Here is a 22,626-nt window from a genome sequence, read left to right on the forward strand (position 1 = left end):
TTCAACAATAGCCAGATAATCAACCTTCCTTCGTTCGCAAGCATGTGACGCATTGTCTGATCATTTCATATAGATCCCTCTTATCATTCCACGCCCTCACTTACTCGTAGTACTACTCATCTTAATCCCCCCATCAATCTCCAAAACCGCCCCATTAACATACCTCGCGCCCTCTCCAAACAAAAACGCCACAACATCCGCCACCTCCTCCGGCTCACCCAACCTCTCCAGCGCATTCCCATTCCTCATCCTCTCCACCGCCTCCCCACCCTTCACAATCCCCGCATTCGACGGCGTATCAATATACCCCGGCGCAACGCAGTTCACCCTAATCCCCCTCGGCCCAAACTCCAGCGCATGCGACTTCGTCATGCCAATGAGCCCAAATTTCGTTGTGCAGTACACAGACTGAAGCGCCGAGCCGCGAATCCCAGATACACTGCTTACATTGACAATCGCAGAGCCGCGTTGCAAATAAGGAAGGCACGCTTTCGTAACGAGAAACACGCCTTTGAGATTCGTGTTTACGAGTTTATCCCAGTATTCCTCGTCGGTGTCTTCGAGCTTCATGCTCGTGGGGTTGACGCCGGCGCAGTTGAAGACGTAGTCGAGGCGGCCTAGCCCTTTTATCGTGCTGTCGACGAATTCTTGGACTTGGGATGAGGAGCCTACGTCGACTTTGCGGAGGTGGGTGGGGGTTTTGCATTCGGAAGCTACGCTGCTGAGGGCGGGGAAGTTGAGGTCGCAGAGGGCGAGGGAGGCGCCCAGGGAGGAGAGTTTGAGCGCTGTTGCGCGGCTGGGGCAGGGTTAGCATGATGGGTTTACTGGGGAGGATGAGGTGAGGTGGTAAGAAGCGACGGAGACGTACCCGATACCGCTCGCTGCGCCTGTGATGAGGACGACCTTGTCTTGGAATTCTTTCGTCATGTTAGGGAGGACGAGTTTGGAAGGTTAGTCTGGATGTCAAGGCGGACGGAGAGTAAGAAGTAGACCGCAGCTGCGCATGTAAACAAGTCTAGCATGCATGATGATGAGTTCGGTCGTGATGTTTGTTTGGTTAAAGGGTGGGGTAACACCTGGAAGTGGGATGTCATAGGCATGACTCGCGTACCTACGGGTTCTTGCATTATCGGAGACTCCACCTCATGCACGACTTCCAGGCTTCCCCTGGGTTTCGTGCTCGAATCTGAAGGTTCTTTTCGCGAGTGAATCCTGCTTCATATGTGGGGAAGACCTTCATACTGGACATGACTAGCAGTGCAATGCAATCCTGAGCCTCAAATATCACAGAGAACGACACTGTGCAATCCAAATGCGAGTATAGACGTACCCTAGGCACGCCGGGACACTATAGTACTCATTTTGACTGTTGCTGGTTCGTCGCGGATCCCTCGGTTACATTGGCGCGCGACTTGGGCTCGTTCTTCGGAGATCCTTCGGTTCGATTGGAGCGCGATCTTGACCTTTCGCCACCTCGATCCAGGTTCTCTCTTTCGTTATTCGAATGTCCGTCCTTATCTCGTCGTTCGGCTGCTTGTGGATGAAGGCCACCCTTCTCTTGCTGGCTGGCGCCGTCATCTTCCTGATTCCCACTCTTCTTTCTTTGGTTCTTGTTCTTGTCTTCCTGCCCAGTATCTGAGCTACCATTCGGCCGGTTGTCATGTTTTGAACCACCACCGCCGTTGAGCACCAACCCACGAACTTTCTTGACCAGATCGTCGACCTTGAATGGTTTGGAGATGACGTCGTCCATACCGGCTGCGCGCATGCTGTTAGTCTGCGCTTCCCGCACGTTTGCAGAGACACCGAGGATGTGGCTATATCCAGCCTTGCCCTCATCCTGCAGTTGTCTGATCTCTTGTGTCGCCGCATTGCCATCTTTTATCGGCATTTCCTGGTCCATGAGTATGCAGTCGAAGTAATTGCGATCATTGGGGCCGTTGTCCGCCAATTGTCCACGCTCGGCGACTGCGTCGATGGCTTCCTGTCCGTTGTTCGCAGTAAACACTTGGAAACCACGGGATTGGAGCTGCCGCCTCAGCACTTTCTGGTTGATAAGGTTGTCTTCCACGAGGAGAAGGGTATGTGTGTCTTCGTTGCGCTGGTCGCTCTGGGATCTCGTAATCTCTTTCGCGTCGTCCTCCTGGCGTGACGTCTCACCTCTCCTTAGGTCGGGTAGTTTCCTTTCCATATGTGGCTTTTGTGTTCTGATATCCTCGGTGGCCTTCTCCGTCTCTTTGTAGCGCGAATCCTCATTCGAGTCCGGATGCGACTCTGGGTGATTCTCTACTGGTGGATGCTTGAGAGAAGGATCGACATCCTCAGTATCCACACCGCCATGACTTGCGAGCGTCTTCGCTTCAGGACGCTCATTCTTCCGTTCTTTGATGCTTGAGAGATTCGAGTTTGCACGACTAATGGGTGGACGAGACGGCCGCGATCCGGACTCTCCTGGCCGAGAGGAAGAGTTTGAGGTTTCCGAGTTGCTTCGAGATTGTGTCGGCCGCCCCTCACCATTCTCGCCGACCGCGCGACGCACTTTGAAGAAGAATCCGAATGTTGAACCTTCTCCTTCTTTCGAACTCACGCCAATGTCTCCACCGTGCAGTGTGCACACTGGGCATATATTAGCTAATGGCGTATGAAGCAGGGGCATTAACTCACATTTGCGTGATATGAACAGACCAAGACCTGATCCGCCATATCTCTCCTGTGTCTTGGGTGTCGCTTGTCTGTCATATGGTGAGCTTGGTACTCTTGATGTGTTAGAGAGACAACGTACCTGAATCGTTCGAACAGTTTGGCCTGGCCCTCTTTGCTAATGCCTATACCAGTATCCTTGACGGCCACCATCAAGTACATGGCATCCCCGGCGCCCCATTCCGATGTCATTGTGGAATCAAGGTGGAAAGCCTCTTTCTCTTCACTGAAGTAGATGACATTTGGGGGGTAAGACGTAGGTCGCTTGACGGATGCACCCATGGATACAGTGATGTTTCTGTCGCCATTCTTCTTGGAAGTAAACTTGATAGCGTTGGTTATCAAGTTGACCAGTACTAAAGACGTCAGCGTGTCTTAGGAGAATAGCACAAGTTATTCACCTTGCTTCATGCGGTTCAAATCGGCGACAACATGGTCCACTTTCTGTTCCTCATATGAGATGTCCATAGCATAGTGGAACTTGATGTTCTTGGCTTTGAACTCGGAATGGAAAACTCGGAGTGCTTGGGAGAACTCCCATTTAGGTCTTGTTGCTATGGTATTTTAGTGAAATGGTCATACGTCATGATTGTGGGAAGACTCACGTCGGGGTACTAAAGACAACATCATAGAGTCGAGCTTGGAAAAAGATAGAATGTCGTCTACAAGAGTGTTCTGGTGTGAGACGCAAAGCAGTATAGTGTCGGCAGCGTCCAAGATATCGGCCACCTGGTCGTGGATGTCGTCGTGTTGCGCCCCAATTTCTTTAGTAATCTCTCTCACTTCTTCAGCTAAATGCAGGACGGCAGAAAGAGGATTTCGAATCTCATGGGAAACCATGTCAATAAACCTCTCCTGTTGCTCCTTGCGCTCTTTGGCATCATTGGCAGCTTTCTCTTGGGTCAATTGGGCATGTTTGATATCGGTGATGTCGATAACGGCGCTAATAAAACCGGCATCAGCCTCCTCACTCAGAGGCTTGAGCAAAAAAAGTCTCCACTGCTCTCCCTTGGACTTCATTTCCTCGGGCGCAGCGACATCGCATCTAAACTCTATCTGCAGCTCTGTGCGGCTTTCGAATGCCTTGCGATATGCAGCCATGACGTCTTCGTAGTCGTCGGGGTGAATGCTCTCCGGCCACGATCGAAACTCGTTGTTGCCCTTGTTCGTGGTCAGCTTAAAGAAGCCGTCGTTCACGAAGATGGCTTCGGCCTCCTTGTCGAGAATGGCCAGGCCATTGGGCAGTAGCTCGGCGAAGCGCTGGAACATGTTCGTCTGCATAGAATCTGCTTGCTTGTGTTTACTGTTGTGCTTGCCTTTCTGTTGAGACTCATTGTCCTTGACTCGTCTCCCTGGATTTTGGCGCGACAGTTCATCGATGCCCTCGATGGGCATGTAGCGGTCTACAGGCCGGTTCTCGAGCAGTTGGGCCAATACGCCCTGTCGTGTGCCGCCCTCGTCTAAGATAGTACTGAGGAGAAGCTGCGTTTCATGGTCTTCGGCGAAGTCCTTGAGGAAATACCTAGCGGCTAGAAGGGTCAGTTGGCTAGATGCAGGAAACATGGTCGTAGCTGATGCTTACCCACCTTGACCGTTCGCCCTCTCAGCACCGTTCGTAGCGTGCCGAGCGCCTCATGGCCGTAGCTGTCGCGCGCGAGGGTGGCCTGGCCATCAAGACCACCCCGTGCCTTCTCCCAGGCGAGGTTATGTATAACTATCAGGTCCTGGCCCCAGAAGATGGCGCTGCAGTGGGGCATGGGCAGCACGCACGTGTGGACGAGACATGTTAATGCAACAGGCCACGACTCGCGCGAGCCGATGGTTGTTTTAGTCCTGGGCGGTTGTCAGTACGGGCCCAGCAGGAGCGCATGCATCTTGGCCGTCTGCTCACCAGTCCTTGCGCCGCAGGTTCTCCGCATTCAGATCGAACACTGGCAGACCCGTCGCAGACAGCTTGTCAAGGTTCTCCATGGCGCAGGTGCAGGCGAGCGCGCTCGGCTTGTCTCAAAGCGAAAGCAGGTGGTAGGAAGAAGTGCTGGGAGAAGGAAGATCCGCGTGACGTCATACCACACCCCACGAGCGCGTGCCTGTCAAGAGGCGACCTGAGACCCGGGACGGCGAAATTCTCACGGGCATCCAGGGCTGGGGCGAGGAACAGGACATATGAGTACGAGAGTCTACGCGGTCTAGGCCGGCAGATCATACTGGTTTTCGATCTCTGCAGCGCTGGCTGCACACGCCGGGTGATTAGCTGGTTATCATCGCCGATTGGGTCGTCCAGCCTAGCTTGACTCGGATTTCAAGGCACGTCACTTGCCCCGTAATAGATTTTTGACATTCAGACGCCAGTTTAGTGTTGCGAGCTATGCCCTACGACATCTCGACGCCACACCTAGCCTCGCTTCTGTCTCTGAACAGCTGAACAAGGCATCATGCGGACAAGTCACAACCGCAACGTTAAACAGCACGACTCCAGGTTGAAGAACCAAGTGATGAACGAGTGGTATAGATAAACTCAAAAGACAATGGCCCGCCATCACGACCCTGTAGTGAGCCCCATAGTACCTGAGAGTACCCCCGAGTACCTCCGTCGAAATGCCGCCAAGTCATAGAGACGTAGCAATACCCCTCACCGCATCTGCACTCAATCAGAACTGCGCGATGCCATCCCTCTCGCAGCCTGACAAGAACTGGTTCCAGTCCATCACCAGTCGACGACCTGCCCAAGTGCTCGTGCTGAACTTGCCGTCTCCATTGGCATGACCTGCATCACCCGTACTGTTGTCGGCCTGGCCATCGAGACCATACTCGTGCTCTTCACTCTGCGTTATTCCTGCATCGTCATTACCAACCTCGTCCTCCATCTCAGGGATGACCTCCTCGGCTTGTCGAAATAGCCGCTTTGCAGCTGCCGCCTCGCCTACATTCGCGCCTCCGCATCCAAACCCACAGATGCGTCTCCCGCAGGGACGCCAGAATCTGTACTCAGCGACCTGGGGTTCAGAAAGCGGGCAGACGCCGAGCAGGCCCGAATCGACGCTGCGATTAGACGTGTAGAAGAGCATGGTACCGGAGGGATCAATGGGTGACGTTGCCTCCGACTCCACGCCGTTGGCGATAGCAAAAGAAGGTGATGCCGGCTGACGGTGGGAAGCTGACGAGAAAGATCGAATAGATGAAGGAGGAGACGCTGGGTAGGCGTTGAGATTGCGAGCGCTGGGATGGACTTCGAGTTCAATCCTTAGATCCTGCATGGACTTTGGCGATAGGTCTTGGTAACCTTGCTTTCCGGCAAACGTCTTCAGCATGGTCGTACGCGGAGATACACATCGTGATGGACTGGCCGGAGGACTCGCGAGACCTGTGATGACTTGCAATGATGCTGATGGAGTGCGGCATCCATTGCGCATTTGCTGAGGGCCCAAGAGAACGTTATCGATGAGACCCATCTGTAACGCATGCTGATCATGCCCATGAGGCTCGCAACGAAGGGGAGGCCAGTACGTGGCTGAGCCGTCGATGCTCATTGGGCTCACCGTACGCACTGCAGGGCTCATAGCGCGAGGTGTTGCAGCTCTATTTCCAACGTCAGATGCAGGTGAAGGGTAAGCTTCCTTTGCCGGCAGGGTAGGGGACAATGGCGTTGGGAATCCAGGATACTTTCTTCCAACATCCGTCAGAAGTGACAGTTGTGGCTTCATTGCTCTGGGCTGAGGCAGAGCAGCGCTCAGTGTACCCATGTTGTAAACAGGTCTATTGTCGCCGTATCGGGGTGGGCTCACAAAGCCATTCGCCGAAACATCGAGCGAGCCCAGCCATGAAGGAAGTCGGTCATGCTCGTCTGCTGGCATGTGCTGAAAACAGCTGTTTGTGAAGAAGCTTGTGGGACTTGTGGGACTATTGGTATTGCTGGAGCTCGAAGACCCTTCGCCCGTGATACGACGTAGAGCCAGAGCTGTGAGTGGGTTCATCGGCTCCGCTCGGGCGAACCGAGCATCGTCGCAAGACCACAGTCCGCCGTACTGTTGCCACGGAAAGTTTCGTAGGAAATAGTCTTCTGGATACACATCGTATCCGAGGGTGCGTGCACGGAAGAAGACGTACACGAAGCGGCACTCGGGGAATTGACGAAGTACCTAGAAGAGCAACGTTCAGTAGATGTCATAGAAACGGACTGTGCTATTATATGCAAGGGTCGGGCTTGAGGATGGATGCTCATACATCCCAAGCGGGAAACAAAGGCGGTGATGCGGTGAGCCTGAGCAAAGTCAGCATGCGACAAACGCTTATTGACTAATGAGCATACATCAGAATCTCGTAAGCAGCGTATTTCTTAAGCTTCCCAGCTCCGCGACGATATGCGTACAGAACCTCGGGTCGAGCTGTCCTGATGTTTTTCCGACCAAGCAGCTTATGCATCGCAGGACTCGTGAGATACATGGGATCGAAGACGACCAGATTGCATGAGCCGTCAAAGCGGCGCTCAAAACCGACAATGCTGATCGAGTGTCCTGGTTGCTGAAGGTAGATAGGCGGTAGAAGAGTCTTGGAGACATTGGATCCGTCGCTGGCAGCCGCTCGCGCAAAATATCGTTCCATGGCAGCGAGGAGAAGCTCGTGGGCCGCAATGGCGCGATATTTATTGTCGCTGAACTGCTCGACAGCGCAGTTGATTTCCGAGTTGAGAAAAAAGGCTTGAGCCTGATACATGTTAGTAGAGAACAGTTGAAGGTAAGTAAGATGTCACCTCTGGTGTGCCAATGTACTTTCTGGTATCACGGATACCACCAGTCTGAACACGGCCGATTGAGTTGATGCCTTTGTCCCAGGCATCTTCAATGTGGTCTTGCATCTTCAGAATAGTTGGCAGCCGTCCTGGAAATTCTTCGTAGCCTTGAGCCTTGGCGCCCTGAATGTAGGATAGCAGCATTTGTATGTTCCGGTAACCGCAGAAGCCACCCTCGCTTGGGGTTTTACCAACGTGGAGTGTCGATGGATGGCAGTAATATGCTTCCTTCACGGTCCGATCAAGAGCAGATAGTTGCGCGAGGATGGGAATGATGCCTGGCGTCTCGTTCTGCACCTGATCATGCTTGATTAGGCGGCCATCTCGGCCGATGCGGTTGACGGCAGTGATCTTAGGGCCGGCATCCAGCTGATCGTGCAGCCACCTAGGCATTCGATTCTCCCAAGCGTAGGGTCCCAGTTCGGATTTCTGCGGGGATTAGCTAGGCCCTGCGAAAAGGACGGTTAACTTACACCTAGCCGAGCACTTTTGATCGGTGGCTTGACGGACTTGTCGGGTTTCGCAAAAGGATTAAAACCTAGAATACTCCTTCCGATGGTACTCTTCTCGCTCTCATCGGTGTCGCGCCGATGCCGATGTGGGTGCTTCTTCGATTTGCGGCCGTGAGCATCAGTCCTCTTCAAAGCATCTGACAAGTCTGTGCTGAAACTTCGCTCGGATGTTGTGATCCTTGACTGACTCGCATGGGAACGACGAGATGAGGTCGAGCCTTGCATAGTAGCGGATGAATGATGAGAATGATACTTTCCTGTAGTCTCGTCAAATGATAAAGTTTCTGCGTTGTGGTATTCGAGATGGTCGTTGAAGTCGGAGAGAGGAACGAGTTCGCCGCAGTTGGGGTCAGGGCACACTGTGGTGCTTTCCTCCTCTTCTGAGTCGTCGGAGGAAGGCGTGTCCTCAGTGTCGTGGCGGAGTGAGGAAGGCCTGAGGGGCAACGACGGGGGTAACGGTTCTGGGTCGTCTTCTATCACGAAAGGAGAGTTCGCAGTATGCACTTGCTCAAAGTGTAGTTGGAGAATGTAGTCATCTTTCTGAAGCACGGTGAAGTTACACATGGGACACTCCAGAAGCTCCATCTTGCTCGTCATCGCTGTGCAGGTGATATCCTGGATGTGAAGGTGTCCAGCACTTTCCTGCTCCAGGGATGTATGGTGAGTGACAATTTGGGGTGACTCGTTGTTCACGTGTATGGAAACCGTCACCTCGTGCGTATATGGCTGACTATGTTGTGGCAGTCGCTGTGGACTTCCGTAGCTTAGCATGACGAACGCGGTTCAGACGCAGACGAAACAGCAACCCACGAGTTTGGTAAACTGCACACATACTGGAGACTCGCTTATGAGGTAAAAGCGTTGTTTGCAAGGAAACGATGGCGTTGGCGGTGGAGATTAAGCCGGGGTGGACGTGAAGAAGGTGCGACGCTCGTGGATAGCCGAAAGAGGAACACAAACAAACACGCCAAGACGCGTAACGCGATCTCAGTTGCAAGCTTGAAGTTAGGATGCGAGTTCAATGCAAGCTACGTGTATGGTATATCGGTGTGAAGATGATGGGTGTGGCTGACAAGTGGGTCGCAGCGAGGCGGTCAGCCGCGCATGATATTGGCGGTTGGACTGGCATGGCTGCTGGATCTTCACAGCTTTTCAAGCGCGTAGTATATGAAGACTGGCACATGTCGGAGGTTAGCAATGGCTGTTATAGGTGAAGTGTCAAGCTACGTACAAGTGATGGGCATTCAAACGGTCAAGTCGCCTACGTCATTAAGCCGCCAAGACTTCAAGGATAGCATCTGCGGCGGGTCTTGCGATGTCCGCAGACCTTCTTCCCAATGCTGCTCCGGACCCCACGCGCACGTCGGATTGCCTGGGACAACGCGAATCGCACGCAATGGCGAAGAATACCGCTGCGATGCTATTCTTCAGCCAATTCGGAGGATCCGCCATGGTTCCAAGAGCTGCGCACCGAAATGTTGCAGCGAGACGTCATACACCTTCCTGAGTTCATCGCCACTCCACACGAATTCAAGCTGTCGCAAAGCATCACAGGTTTCTTACCTCAAGAATGGTGCTATGCCCCCGGTGTGCGTAGTCGCATGGTGCCGTTTGGCCATCACTTGATATGGTTCAATCCCGCGGTGCGGACAACCGAATTACTCCCAGATGGAACAGACGCGTCGCAGAGCCCGGGCGGGCCGTGGGTTCGGCGCATGTGGGCTGGCGGCTCGATACAAGTACGACCCGACGAGTACTACGACCGTAACCGCGGCTTTAGAGTCGAATTTCCCATGTCTGGAACGGAGCACATAAAGCATGTCCGACTGCATGGAGAAGGCGACACTGCCAAGATCTTTGTCACAATCGAGCGGCGTTTTGCACGGGTGGACACCCTAGGGAGAGCGTACATCGCGAAGCATGGCAAACTGGGAAAGAATGGAGGTAAAAAACTAAAAACTTATCTCGAGCAGCAGTTGCGCGACGGCGACGATTGGGGCGACGCCATCGTGAAGGAGGAGCGTAACCTGGTCTTTTTCAAGGAGCGCACCGCCGCAGAATTGGACGCAGTCAAGGCCGGGCAGATGGCCACCGTGAAGTATTTGCAGCGTGCGTACTCTTGCAAACCTCTGGACTATCTACTGACTCTCTGTAGCGCCTGGAAAGCCAGACTTCTCACATGCCCTCACTCCCGACCGCGCCCTTCTCTTCCGCTTCTCTGCTCTTACCTTCAACGCCCATCGCATACACCTCGATACCGAGTACGCTCGTAACGTCGAAGGCCACCGCAACCTGCTAGTTCACGGTCCTCTTTCCCTGCTCCTCATGTTGAAAACCATAGGCCATCACGTGTATGCACAGACCGGTGGAAAGCACGATCTGGAGTCGATCGAGTACCGCAATCTAGCGCCGCTATACTGCGACGAAGAGATGCGCATATGCGGCTTGGAGAAGAAGAAGTTACAACATGGCAGTATATACGATGTATGGATTGAGGGGCCGACTGGAGGTGTTGCTGTCAAGGGCACTGTTTACACCACAGTAAAGAATACTAAGCCGAAACCACTGGGACCCGGCTCTAGGAGGCCAGACATTACAGCACTCAATGCTGCGGCCAAGAAGACGCCAAAAGCGCAAGGCAGCGATCAAGTTCGCGTCGCATCAGAGAACAAGCGGCCATCCCAAGATCTGCCGGCGCCTTCGGAGCCTACTACAAGTCCTGAGCCTCCTACAAGGTCAGAGTCTACTACAAGCTCGGAGCCTACCACGACTCCTGAGTCCTCGACGGGTTCTGAGCCTGTATCTCAGCCCCAAGGTGAGACTCCAAACATATCTACTCCCAGTGAAACTGCTTCTCAACCATCATCTAGAGAAGTAAACCCACCGACCGCACAAACAACAAGCCGAGCGTCCCGCCGCAAGCGCGCCTCCAACACCACGGCCTACAACTTTATTTCCCTCCCTCCCAACAAAGCACCGTCTGCTCGCGTCGTCGACTCGTACAAGCCAGTGAAACCGACGATATCGATACGTTCGAGGGAAATCATACGACGCGCTCGTCGGCGTGCCCCGAAGGAGATTCACGTCAAGCCTATACCGCTGGTTCGCAGGTTCGATGCGACACCGTATACCCCAGACCCTGTTCGCACGGCTTCGAGACATAGCAGATATTTGAGGGAGGGCGCTAGGAAGATCGAGAAGCCTAGTGTGCGCTTTGTTGCGGAGCAGCTGTCTGAGCGTGCGGCGCTGAGGAAGAGGATTGGCTTTAGATACGTGCATCGGTGAGGTCTTCAGTGGATACCCGCTTTGAACTTGGACATGTGAGATTAGGTGTATATAACACGGTTTATTCCACCCCATTCCTGTAACAAGGGCTCTTCTCTACAATGAAAAACACGCGTTTGAACTCATTACCGATCTAGTTCATTGATCAAGCCGTGTTATGTTCCTCGACGTACATCGTAGCTTCATCACCAATGCATCAAATTGTCGCTCTCCTAAATGCTGGATCCGACACACGCATTGATAAGACGAATGAATATGCAACACCTGCCTGTTTACAGGCCGAACATCAGGCGCATGAATCTTGAAATCAGGAACGCCAATCCATGGGTATATTCCTCCGTGTATCCTTACGCCACGCCATGGTACCCAAATAAGATCACAAAACGTCAGCGTGAGCTTCCCAACCCTAACGCCAACTGCGAGTCCAAAAGATGAAAAGAAAAAGAAAAGCTTGCAGAGCTAACAGCCAGGTGTTGAGAGGAAGGAAACAAGGAGACACTATCTACAGCGGTCGGTCGGACACGCGGTGAGATCCAGGGCGCATGATGTGCGCTGGTGCTTTTGATGCCGCCAATAGCGTCGAGCTCACTGTGAGAATGGTCTACGATTCGAGCTGTTCTTGCGGAGCAATGTCGTTGGTGCTGACTGATGCTTCTCGCGATCGGAAGAGGTTGACGATCGGCTCCAGGAGCGCTTAAGGGATGATGGCGTTGGCGATTGAGGCGATAAGTGTGCGCTAGATTCAGCCGCGTTATTTGACTCGTTGTATCTCTTGAACAGTCCGACTAGCTCCGTGTAGTGGTAATTCATGTCCTGCTCATCCGCGTCGTCTAGATCGTGGTATCCTTCGATGCGACAAGATACAAACGATTCGGAACAACGTAGTGTCAGAGAAAAAGATGTAGACTAGAAACTTTTCATTTGCTAGTTGAGGAGAAGCTTCTTCGGCCCTAAACTCCATTTTCTTTTTTCCTGAACGCCAACAAAGAGCAACCCGCTATCCTACATACATGAGGCAAAAGTTGATAATCAAGAATGACACGAAAGATCCTTTCGACGGGCTTACGACCAACACTTGAGCTCGTCTTGGGAACAACTCCGACATGAAAAGCCCTGCAAAATATACCACCGTTGATGTACTAAACGTCATCCTCATCTCCGACTATGTCATCCTCATCGCAATCGCTGCCATCATCATCGATCTGATTGCCTTGTGTGACAATCCTCCACTTTTGTGAGAAGTTTTGCCTGTGCTCTGGAATGCCGACGACTGGCATGGATACCAGTGCAGCCTTGATCCTGGAATCTATAGCTTTGGTGTCGCTGCTTACGTTCGTTACGGTATTGTGCGAAACACCAGCCGTCCATGTGCAGCAAGGGCGACCGAGTGCCATACAGTTCGTACACACGCTGCTGTTTTTCTCGTCCTGAACGCAACTCTTGTTGGGAAGAACGCCCATTTTGAAGGCCCCGTTGGTGTCCATGAGTGTACATCCATCACAATTCTTTCGGGCGCTGCTACCCTCTGGAAAACCATAGACACCTCCCACTCGGCCGAATCCATACTTCGGTTGCCGCATAAGGGTTCTCATCTCGTGGTCAGATCTTGCACGACCAGAGATCATAACGATGTCGTTCTTCTGATCCCGAAATCTAATGATCTGGTTCATGAAGTCGTACTCGTTCTGCAAGGCAAAACACGCACCGCCTAACCTAGGTATCCAGCCGTGGGTATGGTTTGGTGTAGAGTTCGTAAGCCATTGGAGGAAGGATATGGCCCCGCTGTATGTTGGTAATGATCCTGGCACCTGATCATCGGCGAATCTAGTGTAGATATTCGTGCGATGGATATAAGTGAAACGCCACTTTCCGGAGCCCAGCGGATACTCCCATTCGAGACGGCACGCAAATGAGTTTGCCTGTCCCCAGTTCTCGAAGGGACCAATGTCGGAAAGCCTCGCCCACGCATGCGGGTGGGGTGTTCCGTCTTTTCGAACTTCAAAAACAACTTCGACGTGAGATCCAGAAGGGGGGTGCGTTTGCGCGGTCCTTTTGGCGGTATTAGTCCAAAGAAAGTCGACAACGGGCTTCCGCTTTCCGTTCTTGTACACCACCCGGCACATGGCACTTCTCGTGGACACACCGGGCTGTGATGTATGATGACCAGTACGTCGATAGTAGGCCATAGGAACGACCGATCCTGTCTTTCCGTCTTTGATGTTCACATCAGTTCGAATATAAAGGAATTTGTCGTTCCTGGACACATATTCAAACAAAGGGGAGCTGCCATTAGCTCCAAACTGTACACCGCATGACTTCGGTCCACGACTAATGAAGCCCTGCCACCCAGTCGTGCGAAACACTGCCTCGGAGATGCCTTTGAAGTATTTGGCCGTTTGTACGGTTCGCAAGGTCCCAAGAGTTGCTCTAGATGGATCAGCTACATTTGGTTTGTAAGTCTCCAGCAGACAGACGAATATTTGTTCGGTAAGAAAGAACATTCCATCTTCTGCTGTCTTGGCGAGAATGCAGAGTGCAATCATTACAAGACTCTGGGAGTTTCGTGTCATTTCTCCATAACTTGAAGTAGAGTAATCGTGGTTGTAATTGCGGGCGGCAAAATCATTGGTCTTACCAACGTAGGCATAGGTGGCCTTTGGCGTCCATAACGTTACGTTATTGTTGGTAAGATGCATCCTCAGATAGGCACCAGCTTCATTGGAAGAAGTGCGGTCGCGTATCTGATACTTGGCGGCCTTGATCAGATCCACACCTTTGAATGGCTTGTCGCTGGCGAGAATGTAATAAAGACCGGCTTTTTTGATACCATCGATGATGACCCTGGTGAGTGCTGAGATGCCATGCCTGTCGATGAGGTCCGTGATTCTGCCAGAATCGAAGGATGGAGGTGAATGTCGAAAGGCCGTTATAAGACAAGTGATGGTCTTTCCCAAGACGGTTGAGTCAGGCAGAGACGAAGGTGTCCACAGCTGGTTGGTGCTTATCGTCCCTGATGTCTGTAGATCCACGTTCCAATTCTCAATGTCATCCTCCCACGGCGGACCGACGTCAAGGTATTGGTGAGGGACCCAGCGGTTACCAAATCCGTCACCCTCAGTGACGCCCTGGATGAAGATCTTGGCGAAGCCCTTGCCGTTATCGCCCATGTATTGTCCTTGCATTCCTTGCTCGTACTGAATCGATTGACTGACGAACTTGGTGTTGATACGGAAGGCATGTATCGCTGAAGCTTGCAGATGAGGAGCAATACCCACGGAGCCTCCACTGGCCCAATCGGTTGACGCTACGGCAGCGGCAAGCACGTTGTCAGAGATGCCTTCGGGAACCCAGGCCATGGCGGAGATGTTTCGAGCGTCCTGCTCGATGTTAGATCTCGGTAGTATTAGGGGAAATAATGTGACTCACTTGGAGTTGGTATAGTGGACCGTTACTGCACACCCGAAGCGAGGAGGAAAGAAAGCCTATTCAGCGATGCGTCAGCTTGGAGAGTGTCAATATATCTCGATACGCTGGGGACTTACTTAAGAGCCACGTCCAATCGATTGAGCTGGCCGGTCGGTGTAGGAGCAGGTGGAAATGATACGGCTACAAGGAGCGAACCGCGGGTGCGGTCTTCAAGGGTAGGGCGAAGTAGATGTAGAGGAGAAGTTGATGTGAGAGTGAGCAGCAATGGTACGGCTACAAGAGGCGCACGGCGAGCAGCGAGCCTGGTGTCGTAGTTTGACGCAGAAATAGAGAAGACAATGGCGTAGAAAAGTAACGTGTCGAAAGCATCTAGGCAGTCTTCGATCGTCGGCGCCCGTTAGCGTAATGCTCGTGGCGGCGATTGCGTCACAGCAAACGCAAAAGCGTGAGCAAGTTTCCACTTTAGGCAGTTACTATTGTGACAATCATTCACATCGCAATCAGCCTTGCAGGCGACCAATCGTACCTAGGTATACCCGGCCCGGGATCCGCCTGCTGCAACACACATATCGATATCTTAGCGAAGCAGAAAGCGTAGTCACGCGAACCTTTCACAGGAAGTTATAATCCCAAGCTAGCTTCCATGTCCCTGCGCCACAGACTCTCTGGTTTCTAGGTAGCGAACGGATTTCCAATTTTACATTGTTGGAACAGTCATTTCAGGCCTTTCATCATAGCGAGAGTGACCTACAGGTTACGGACCCTCATATTGAACGCAATCTGGTCAGTCTCCGTCATACACCCACAGCCGATACATCTACGTATTTTACTAACTGTCCACATAGTAACTCTGCCCCTACTACAATTCAAGGCAAACCGTTATCCCACATGGCTCCCTACGTACCAAGCCATGAACTTCAAAAGTACGGTGTTCACCAGAAATGCGCTTCCTCAAAGTGGCACGAGGATGAATTCAAAACCTATGGTCCACTGCCCCCCAACTACTCTGTGGAGCGCCCAAGCACAATTGGTAAAGCCAGAGGTTCAGTCAGGGAGCGTTACACTGAGCTATCTTCCGCTTCCTCTAGGATGTCAAGATCCCATCCACTGTCGCCCGCGGGGCTGAACTCAGTCCCGAATCCGGTCGTACACGACGAACAAGACCTTAATCGACCGGCTTCTCCTTTCGTCTTCGATGCTCCCATCAAATATAAAGCTGGAACGAAGATGCGTTGGCTTCACTCCGATACACCGCAAGTGGCGCTGACTATGGCGCTTGTCAGCCACGGGTTCAAAAGCAAGACGGATAGGACAAGACCTGTAGACGAGGCAGATGTTAGGGCGACCTTTGACAGCATTACCCCACAAGAAGCCGCGGAGCCTACAAACTCTGCTCTTTTCTACCCTGCAGACCGCGGAAGTATAGTCTTCCCAGAGGAGCCCGCTGTCGCCATAGTTGCGCGGAAGTACGGATGCAGCCTCATTGTCATTTGCCCTTTCATGCGCGCAGACAAGATGGGCTATAACCATTTCTACAATATCAAGAACCGGCCACCTATGTACGCCCGATGGTCGACAGGGCAGCAAGCGCAGGCAATGCCGCTCGTGTTGGGTTGTCTACCCATGCACAAGTTCAACACGAGTCCGTCTTACGAGGCCATGTGGTTCTACATTGAAGCAAACAGCATCGACCCTCCGGATTGGTATAATGGCTTCTACACCCAGTACGTGACCATCATCATTTAGCTCTTGGATAATTACTAACACGTACAGGTTCAATCTCGGTAGTCTGGCGGACAATCTCGGCTTTCCTTTCGCCGAACTCTCACCCCAAACCTTCCTGTGGACACTAGTCTACCTTCATCGTCAACGTATGACCGGGCTGGCGGTTCCTGATGATCATCTGGGATGCTGGATCTACCATTTCGGTTGGCATCTCAGCGTTGAGGGCAAACGAGTGAACAAGTACTCTGATTTGTTGCCATTCAACTACGACAACGCGTGGCTCTCGGACTATCAGAGGAAGCATCCAAACGCGAAGCTGACTTTCGACCGCCTTACACAACTGACTCTCAACCCGAACATGAACGCTAACGGTATATCAATCGGACAATATGCAAGGCTGTGGGATGAGGCATTCAGTGCAAGGATTCAGTATCAGCAGGACCAAACGCAGGCGAAGTGGGTAGTCTTCAAGACCAAGATGGAAGCTGCGACCGAGCTGCCACATCTCTGGAATTCCTAGTCTCAGTGGCCTCTTTCTAAGTTTGAACTGCGTCATGCTATTGATACGTACATGACTGAGTCTTCTTAGATAGAATAGAACTGCACATACTGTACAGCCGCTGATAGTCGATCCGGACCTACCTAGGTAGTTAAAACTTCCAATACGAACAAGACAGAGCAACCCCAACCCTATAAACGCGCAGTGACTCATTTGCTTTCTGACAGGGGCTTTCTTTATCTCTGTGTGCGTAGGGAAGCATGGTTTGGTACTTCCCCGACACATGAGTCCTCGCGCCTTCCTGGTCGTGCCTTCCATCTGAAGTAGCGTGCCACGTGCGAGCGCTTTCATGCCTCATTTGCAGATTCCTCACCTCATGTCTCCTCATCTGACATGAAGTGAGTAACCAGACATGCTGCTGTGCGCGTGAAGCGACTAACGTGCTAAATATAGTTTCACTTCCACATTAAAGTCGGGTGTCGACCTCTTGGCCCGGGCTGGGAGGTCAGGGCTGACGCCCGAACCTGACGAGAATGGGATCTGTACGTGAACTTACTCAGGCTTCATGTCATTACTCCTGCTTCATACTAGGAGCCGCACTCACGCGCACATGGGCATGCGTTGATGTGCAGCATTTCACAAATCCTCTTTCCTGTAGCATCCGACTGGCAGGAACATCAATTCGAATACCAATCAACACACCACGCAACATAGCACTCACTAACAGTTTACTATATAGTTACAGAAATTACTCAACGTATGTTTGCCAGTTGGTCCGCCAATCTTATAAGACTATGGTATTAATACATTGTAGCCTACTATGACAAGCAAGACGCCGCGCCGCTATCCGGCGAGAAGATGAGCGAGCCTGAGCCTATTGGGCATGAAGACGGTATGCGTTTCACTCTTACAGCTTCTGCAACTCCGATCCATGAAGCTCGTGTACCTCTTGCTGCATTGATGCATCTCTTTCTTTTTGCTCCATGTCCGCAATCGTCGCTGTTCGGCAGATCTTGATTGAGCTCGAACTACCCGGCCTGCGCAATGAACATGCTTATCTTCTTGAGATTGTCTGATCGTGATCGAATTTCACTCACACATCATAGAAAAGAAAGATGAGGAGAAGGCCGCGGCCCTTTCGCCACCGCCGAAGCGACGTGTAAGCAATACCTTTTTCATGTCATGAACATTCAAAGCTCGAAGGATCCTTTCAGGGAACGCATCTATAGACGCTTTGGGATCTGGGAGGAAGCTCTAGTTATGGAGCGTTGCTAACTCTCTTGCAGAAACTGAATAAAAAGAAAATTGTTGTTCTCGAGGACGGGGACAAGGATGACAAAGACGCGGAGTTTGCTGTTCCTGCCGCGGCCCCTTCTCCGCCTAGAGGGAAAGAAAACAAGGGCGAACTGCAACGTAGACCCGCATCGAAGCGTAAAGCCGCAACGGATGCCAAAGCTGCGATGAAAGGCCTGTTCTGATCCGGGATGGCGCCATTGGCCAAAAGAGAGAGCGCTTGAAGATGAAGCGCCGAGAGCGAAGACGGAAATCGAGCAGGCTAGGAATACGAAGATGCTGAAAGAGTTGAGCAGTGGACCGAGGGGAACACTCTGGCAGCTTGACGAAGAGCACCTGCACGTTTGGAGATGTATCGAGGTGGTGCAGAAGGTGCATGGGGCGGTGAGCCTTAGTGCCGAGCGGCGGGAACTATTTTCGATGTTCGGTGTTGGCCTTAAGCGCATCGATGGTGATATGTTGATGGTCAGCCAGAAGGCGTAGGCAGCTAGCTGACCCGGACGGGCCGGTTGTAGTAGGGTTAATGCACACAACGCTCATCCCCGATAATTGAATTCTACACAAAACCTTGGTGTACCTGCGGTCCAGTAGAAATCTCAGGCGCTGACAAACGTGAAACGTGAGGCTGGCGATGGAGTTATGGATCGAAAGCCGAGGCTAGCTCGCGGATGTGGTCATAGCGCCTTCTCGATGATTCCAATCGTCGAGCGACCCAAATTTTTAGAGGCATCGAACATCTGCGACCACTCTTCTCCGCATCCTCCTCTACATCCACACTATTCCTGGTTGTCTTGCATAAAGCTGGAGTCTAGGAGCAACATTTGAGATTCCTTCTTCTCTACCTACACATCCCAATTCCGTCACAATGCAAAGAGCTTTCGCATCGCGGGCGCGGACTTCGGCCCTCAACTCGAGCTCTAAGCTCCGATCCACCAGCTACAACCTCCAGCAGCAGAGGTTTGCGCACAAGGTACGGCAATTGCCTATGTACATCTTAAAAAAAGCAAAACTGAGAATTAGTAGGAACTGAAGTTTGGCGTCGAGGCACGAGCAGGACTGCTGAAGGGTGTCGACACACTTGCAAAGGCCGTATCAACAACACTGGGTCCCAAGGGTCGCAATGTATTGATCGAGTCGAGCTACGGCTCCCCCAAGATCACCAAGGGTATGCATGAATTCCCCCTCCGTCTCTAACATTGCCCGCTGACATCATTCCAGATGGTGTAACAGTCGCAAAGGCTATTTCGCTCCAAGACAAGTTCGAGAACCTCGGAGCCCGCCTGCTCCAGGACGTCGCCTCCAAGACCAACGAGGCTGCTGGTGACGGTACCACCACTGCCACCGTCCTTGCCCGCGCCATCTTCTCCGAGACCGTTAAGAACGTTGCCGCCGGATGCAACCCCATGGACCTGAGGCGGGGTACCCAGGCCGCCGTTGAGGCCGTCGTTGAGTACCTCAGGGCGAACAAGCGGGACATCACCACCAGCGAGGAGATTGCGCAGGTTGCCACCATCTCCGCCAACGGCGACACACACATTGGCAAGCTTCTGTCCAACGCTATGGAGAAGGTCGGAAAGGAGGGTGTCATCACCGTCAAGGAGGGCAAGACCACCGAGGACGAGCTTGAGGTTACCGAGGGTATGAAGTTTGACCGCGGTTACATCTCCCCCTACTTCATCACCGACACCAAGACTGCCAAGGTCGAGTTTGAGAAGCCTCTCATCCTCCTCTCCGAGAAGAAGATCTCTGCTGTCCAGGACATCGTCCCCGCTCTCGAGGCTTCCCAGCAGCTCCGCCGTCCTCTTGTCATCATTGCTGAGGACATTGACGGCGAGGCGCTTGCCGTCTGCATTCTCAACAAGCTCCGTGGTCAGCTCCAGGTTGCCGCTGTCAAGGCTCCCGGCTTCGGTGACAACCGCAAGTCCATCCTTGGCGATCTCGCTGTCCTGACCAACGGTACCGTCTTCAGCGACGACCTCGACATCAAGCTCGAGAAGGCCACCCCCGACATGCTCGGTTCCACCGGATCCATCACCATCACCAAGGAGGACACCGTCATCCTTAACGGTGAGGGCAGCAAGGACCAGGTCTCCCAGCGCTGTGAGCAAATCCGTGGCGTCATCAACGACGCTACCACTTCCGAGTACGAGAAGGAGAAGCTTCAGGAGCGCCTGGCTAAGCTCTCTGGTGGTGTTGCCGTCATCAAGGTCGGTGGCTCCTCCGAGGTTGAGGTTGGCGAGAAGAAGGACCGCATTGTTGACGCTCTGAACGCGACACGCGCCGCCGTTGAGGAGGGTATCCTGCCCGGTGGTGGTACTGGTCTCCTCAAGGCCTCCGCCAACGCTCTCGGAAACGTCAAGGCTGCCAACTTCGACCAGCAGCTCGGTATCACCATCGTCAAGAACGCCATCACCCACCCCGCCCGCAAGATCGTCGAGAACGCTGGCGCCGAGGGCTCCGTCATCGTTGGCAAGCTCATCGACGAGTACAAGGGTGACTTCAACAAGGGTTTCAACAGCGCCAAGGGCGAGTATGTTGACATGATCGCCGCCGGTATCCTCGACCCCTTCAAGGTTGTCCGCACTGCTCTCGTTGACGCCAGCGGTGTTGCCTCGCTCCTCGGAACTACCGAGGTCGCCATCGTCGAGGCACCCGAGGAGAAGTCTGGACCTCCAGGCGGCATGCCTGGCGGTATGGGTGGTATGGGAGGCATGGGCGGAATGGGCTTCTAAACACCTGAAGTCTAGCCGTCTGTTTTCTTCTTCTTATACCCCCATTCCGTTATAATGACTTTAGTCTTATGCCTTTCCCAGCGATGATTTATGTACACGATATTGGGTTGGTCTCCGCTCTTCACTCATGATTTCTCAAAAGCGCAGCATTGTTGGATATTTGGTTTTTATTGTACAATATTGTGTAAGAGTCTCCTGGGAAGGACAAGATGTATAAAGCGACGAAGGAAATATGAACAAGTTCAAACGAGTTTTCAAGATGCACAACATATGCTTGAGTTATGAATGCTGCAAGGAATAGGATCGGTGGATCACATTATACACGAAAAAAACTGAACAAATGCCTCCTAGAAGTCTCCATTACCTTGAAGGATGTGTGAACTCCAGCCATTACACTAACGTACACGGCAGAGTATCTGTTCAGTTTTTTCCTTGCATGAGGTAGGATGTTTTGACGGCTGACAGGGCGTTGCTGTGGCGGCAGAGCCAAACTAAACCTTGTAACGTGTCTGGTATCGTGCCGTGCTCCAGGGCTTGAAGGAACCCCACTAGGGTACGTGCATCGAGAAAACCCCACCCCACCTGCCACTACTCGCTCAGCCTCAGCAATCACACTCTCCTCCTCCGCCTTTTCTCCCGCAAACACATCAACTATCCACCCAGATCAGTTTTCTCTATTGACGTAAGCTGCCACCGCTCCCTGGCCGAACAGGCTGCCATTCCTTTACTGCTGCATCTTCGCACGCGGCAATCGCAACGATGACGACGACGCTGACAGGCAACCACAGTACTGATAAAGCTACCTGGCGCCTCGAACCCCCTCTAGCATCCTCTACTTTACACATCCGACATTATGGTGAGAACATTCAAGATGCGTTATTAGAGAACTCGAACTAACAACGGATACAGGCTCAATCCGGGTACGTACTGCAAAACAAACAACAGGGCATCAACAGCTGTCGCTGCCCGACGACCGCGCCCGCATAGCTCCCCCTACCTCCACCACCACCCCGATACCCGTCTCGCGCACCCCTCTATCGCTCCCGCACGTACTAACGACGACGCAGTGTCTCCGTCTCGCCCGAGTGCATCAGCACCTTCAACGAGCTCAAGCTTGGCAAGGACATCAAATGGATTATCTACAAGATCAGCGACGACTGGAAAGAGATTGTCGTCGAGGAGACTTCCAAGGAGGCCAACTTTGACGTCTTCCGCGAGAAGCTGCTCAACGCCAAGAGCAAGGACCGCAAGGGCAAGGAGGGCATTGGCGGTCGCTACGCCGTGTTCGACGTCGAGTACGAGCTCGAAAGCGGAGAGGGCTCCAGGAGCAAGATCACTTTTATCAGCTGGACGCCAGATGATGCGGCGCAATACGTACGTCACAACAACGGGAAGAGGATTGTGTGGGAAAGGTTGACTAACGAGTGACAGCCCCGCATGATGTACTCATCCTCCAAGGAAGCCATCAAGCGCGCCCTCAACGGTCTCGCCGCCGATATCCAAGCCAACGACGCCGACGACATCGAGTTCGAGAGCATCAAGAGCCGTGTCTCCAAGGGCCGCTAAGCGCCTCTCCCCCCCACCTTCCCTTCCGACCTGTCGATTTCGCGCACCTGTTAGTATGGAGGAAGGAACGACTGCGGTTGGTAATGATATGAAATGAAAACG

General features: G+C 52.7%; 9 protein-coding genes across 9 annotated transcripts; 4 read left to right on the forward strand and 5 right to left on the reverse strand.

The window, feature by feature from the left end:
- Positions 1-96: 96 nt before the first annotated feature.
- J4E93_009567 (uncharacterized protein) lies at positions 97-927 on the reverse strand (the record flags this gene model as incomplete). The annotated part of the gene is made up of 2 exons (XM_049347457.1): positions 97-796; positions 869-927. 2 exons carry the CDS (start codon positions 925-927, stop codon positions 97-99), a joined length of 759 nt encoding a protein of 252 aa, XP_049195463.1.
- A 430-nt stretch (positions 928-1,357) lies between these two features.
- J4E93_009568 (uncharacterized protein) lies at positions 1,358-4,671 on the reverse strand (the record flags this gene model as incomplete). The annotated part of the gene is made up of 7 exons (XM_049347458.1): positions 1,358-2,616; positions 2,665-2,732; positions 2,783-3,056; positions 3,102-3,254; positions 3,306-4,229; positions 4,283-4,533; positions 4,592-4,671. The coding sequence occupies 7 exons, from the start codon at positions 4,669-4,671 to the stop codon at positions 1,358-1,360; spliced, it is 3,009 nt and encodes a 1,002-aa protein (XP_049195464.1).
- Positions 4,672-5,348: 677 nt separating this feature from the next.
- J4E93_009569 (uncharacterized protein) lies at positions 5,349-6,110 on the reverse strand (the record flags this gene model as incomplete). The annotated part of the gene is made up of 1 exon (XM_049347459.1): positions 5,349-6,110. One exon carries the CDS (start codon positions 6,108-6,110, stop codon positions 5,349-5,351), a length of 762 nt encoding a protein of 253 aa, XP_049195465.1.
- Positions 6,111-7,411: 1,301 nt separating this feature from the next.
- Positions 7,412-8,595, reverse strand: J4E93_009570 (uncharacterized protein; the record flags this gene model as incomplete). Its single annotated transcript, XM_049347460.1, has 2 exons — positions 7,412-7,915; positions 7,960-8,595. 2 exons carry the CDS (start codon positions 8,593-8,595, stop codon positions 7,412-7,414), a joined length of 1,140 nt encoding a protein of 379 aa, XP_049195466.1.
- Positions 8,596-9,335: 740 nt separating this feature from the next.
- J4E93_009571 (uncharacterized protein) lies at positions 9,336-11,283 on the forward strand (the record flags this gene model as incomplete). The annotated part of the gene is made up of 2 exons (XM_049347461.1): positions 9,336-10,107; positions 10,154-11,283. The coding sequence occupies 2 exons, from the start codon at positions 9,336-9,338 to the stop codon at positions 11,281-11,283; spliced, it is 1,902 nt and encodes a 633-aa protein (XP_049195467.1).
- A 1,139-nt stretch (positions 11,284-12,422) lies between these two features.
- On the reverse strand, positions 12,423-14,639 carry J4E93_009572 (uncharacterized protein; the record flags this gene model as incomplete). Its single annotated transcript, XM_049347462.1, has 2 exons — positions 12,423-12,589; positions 12,806-14,639. The coding sequence occupies 2 exons, from the start codon at positions 14,637-14,639 to the stop codon at positions 12,423-12,425; spliced, it is 2,001 nt and encodes a 666-aa protein (XP_049195468.1).
- Positions 14,640-15,978: 1,339 nt separating this feature from the next.
- On the forward strand, positions 15,979-16,954 carry J4E93_009573 (uncharacterized protein; the record flags this gene model as incomplete). The annotated part of the gene is made up of 2 exons (XM_049347463.1): positions 15,979-16,433; positions 16,483-16,954. 2 exons carry the CDS (start codon positions 15,979-15,981, stop codon positions 16,952-16,954), a joined length of 927 nt encoding a protein of 308 aa, XP_049195469.1.
- A 2,137-nt stretch (positions 16,955-19,091) lies between these two features.
- Positions 19,092-20,958, forward strand: HSP60 (chaperonin; the record flags this gene model as incomplete). Its single annotated transcript, XM_049347464.1, has 3 exons — positions 19,092-19,196; positions 19,250-19,391; positions 19,445-20,958. 3 exons carry the CDS (start codon positions 19,092-19,094, stop codon positions 20,956-20,958), a joined length of 1,761 nt encoding a protein of 586 aa, XP_049195470.1.
- Positions 20,959-21,811: 853 nt separating this feature from the next.
- On the forward strand, positions 21,812-22,524 carry J4E93_009575 (uncharacterized protein; the record flags this gene model as incomplete). Its single annotated transcript, XM_049347465.1, has 4 exons — positions 21,812-21,814; positions 21,868-21,878; positions 22,026-22,332; positions 22,390-22,524. 4 exons carry the CDS (start codon positions 21,812-21,814, stop codon positions 22,522-22,524), a joined length of 456 nt encoding a protein of 151 aa, XP_049195471.1.
- Positions 22,525-22,626: the final 102 nt, after the last annotated feature.

The sequence above is a fragment of the Alternaria ventricosa genome (assembly GCF_023758065.1).
Source record: "Alternaria ventricosa strain BMP 2768 chromosome Unknown scaffold_22, whole genome shotgun sequence".
Lineage (NCBI taxonomy): Eukaryota > Fungi > Ascomycota > Dothideomycetes > Pleosporales > Pleosporaceae > Alternaria > Alternaria ventricosa.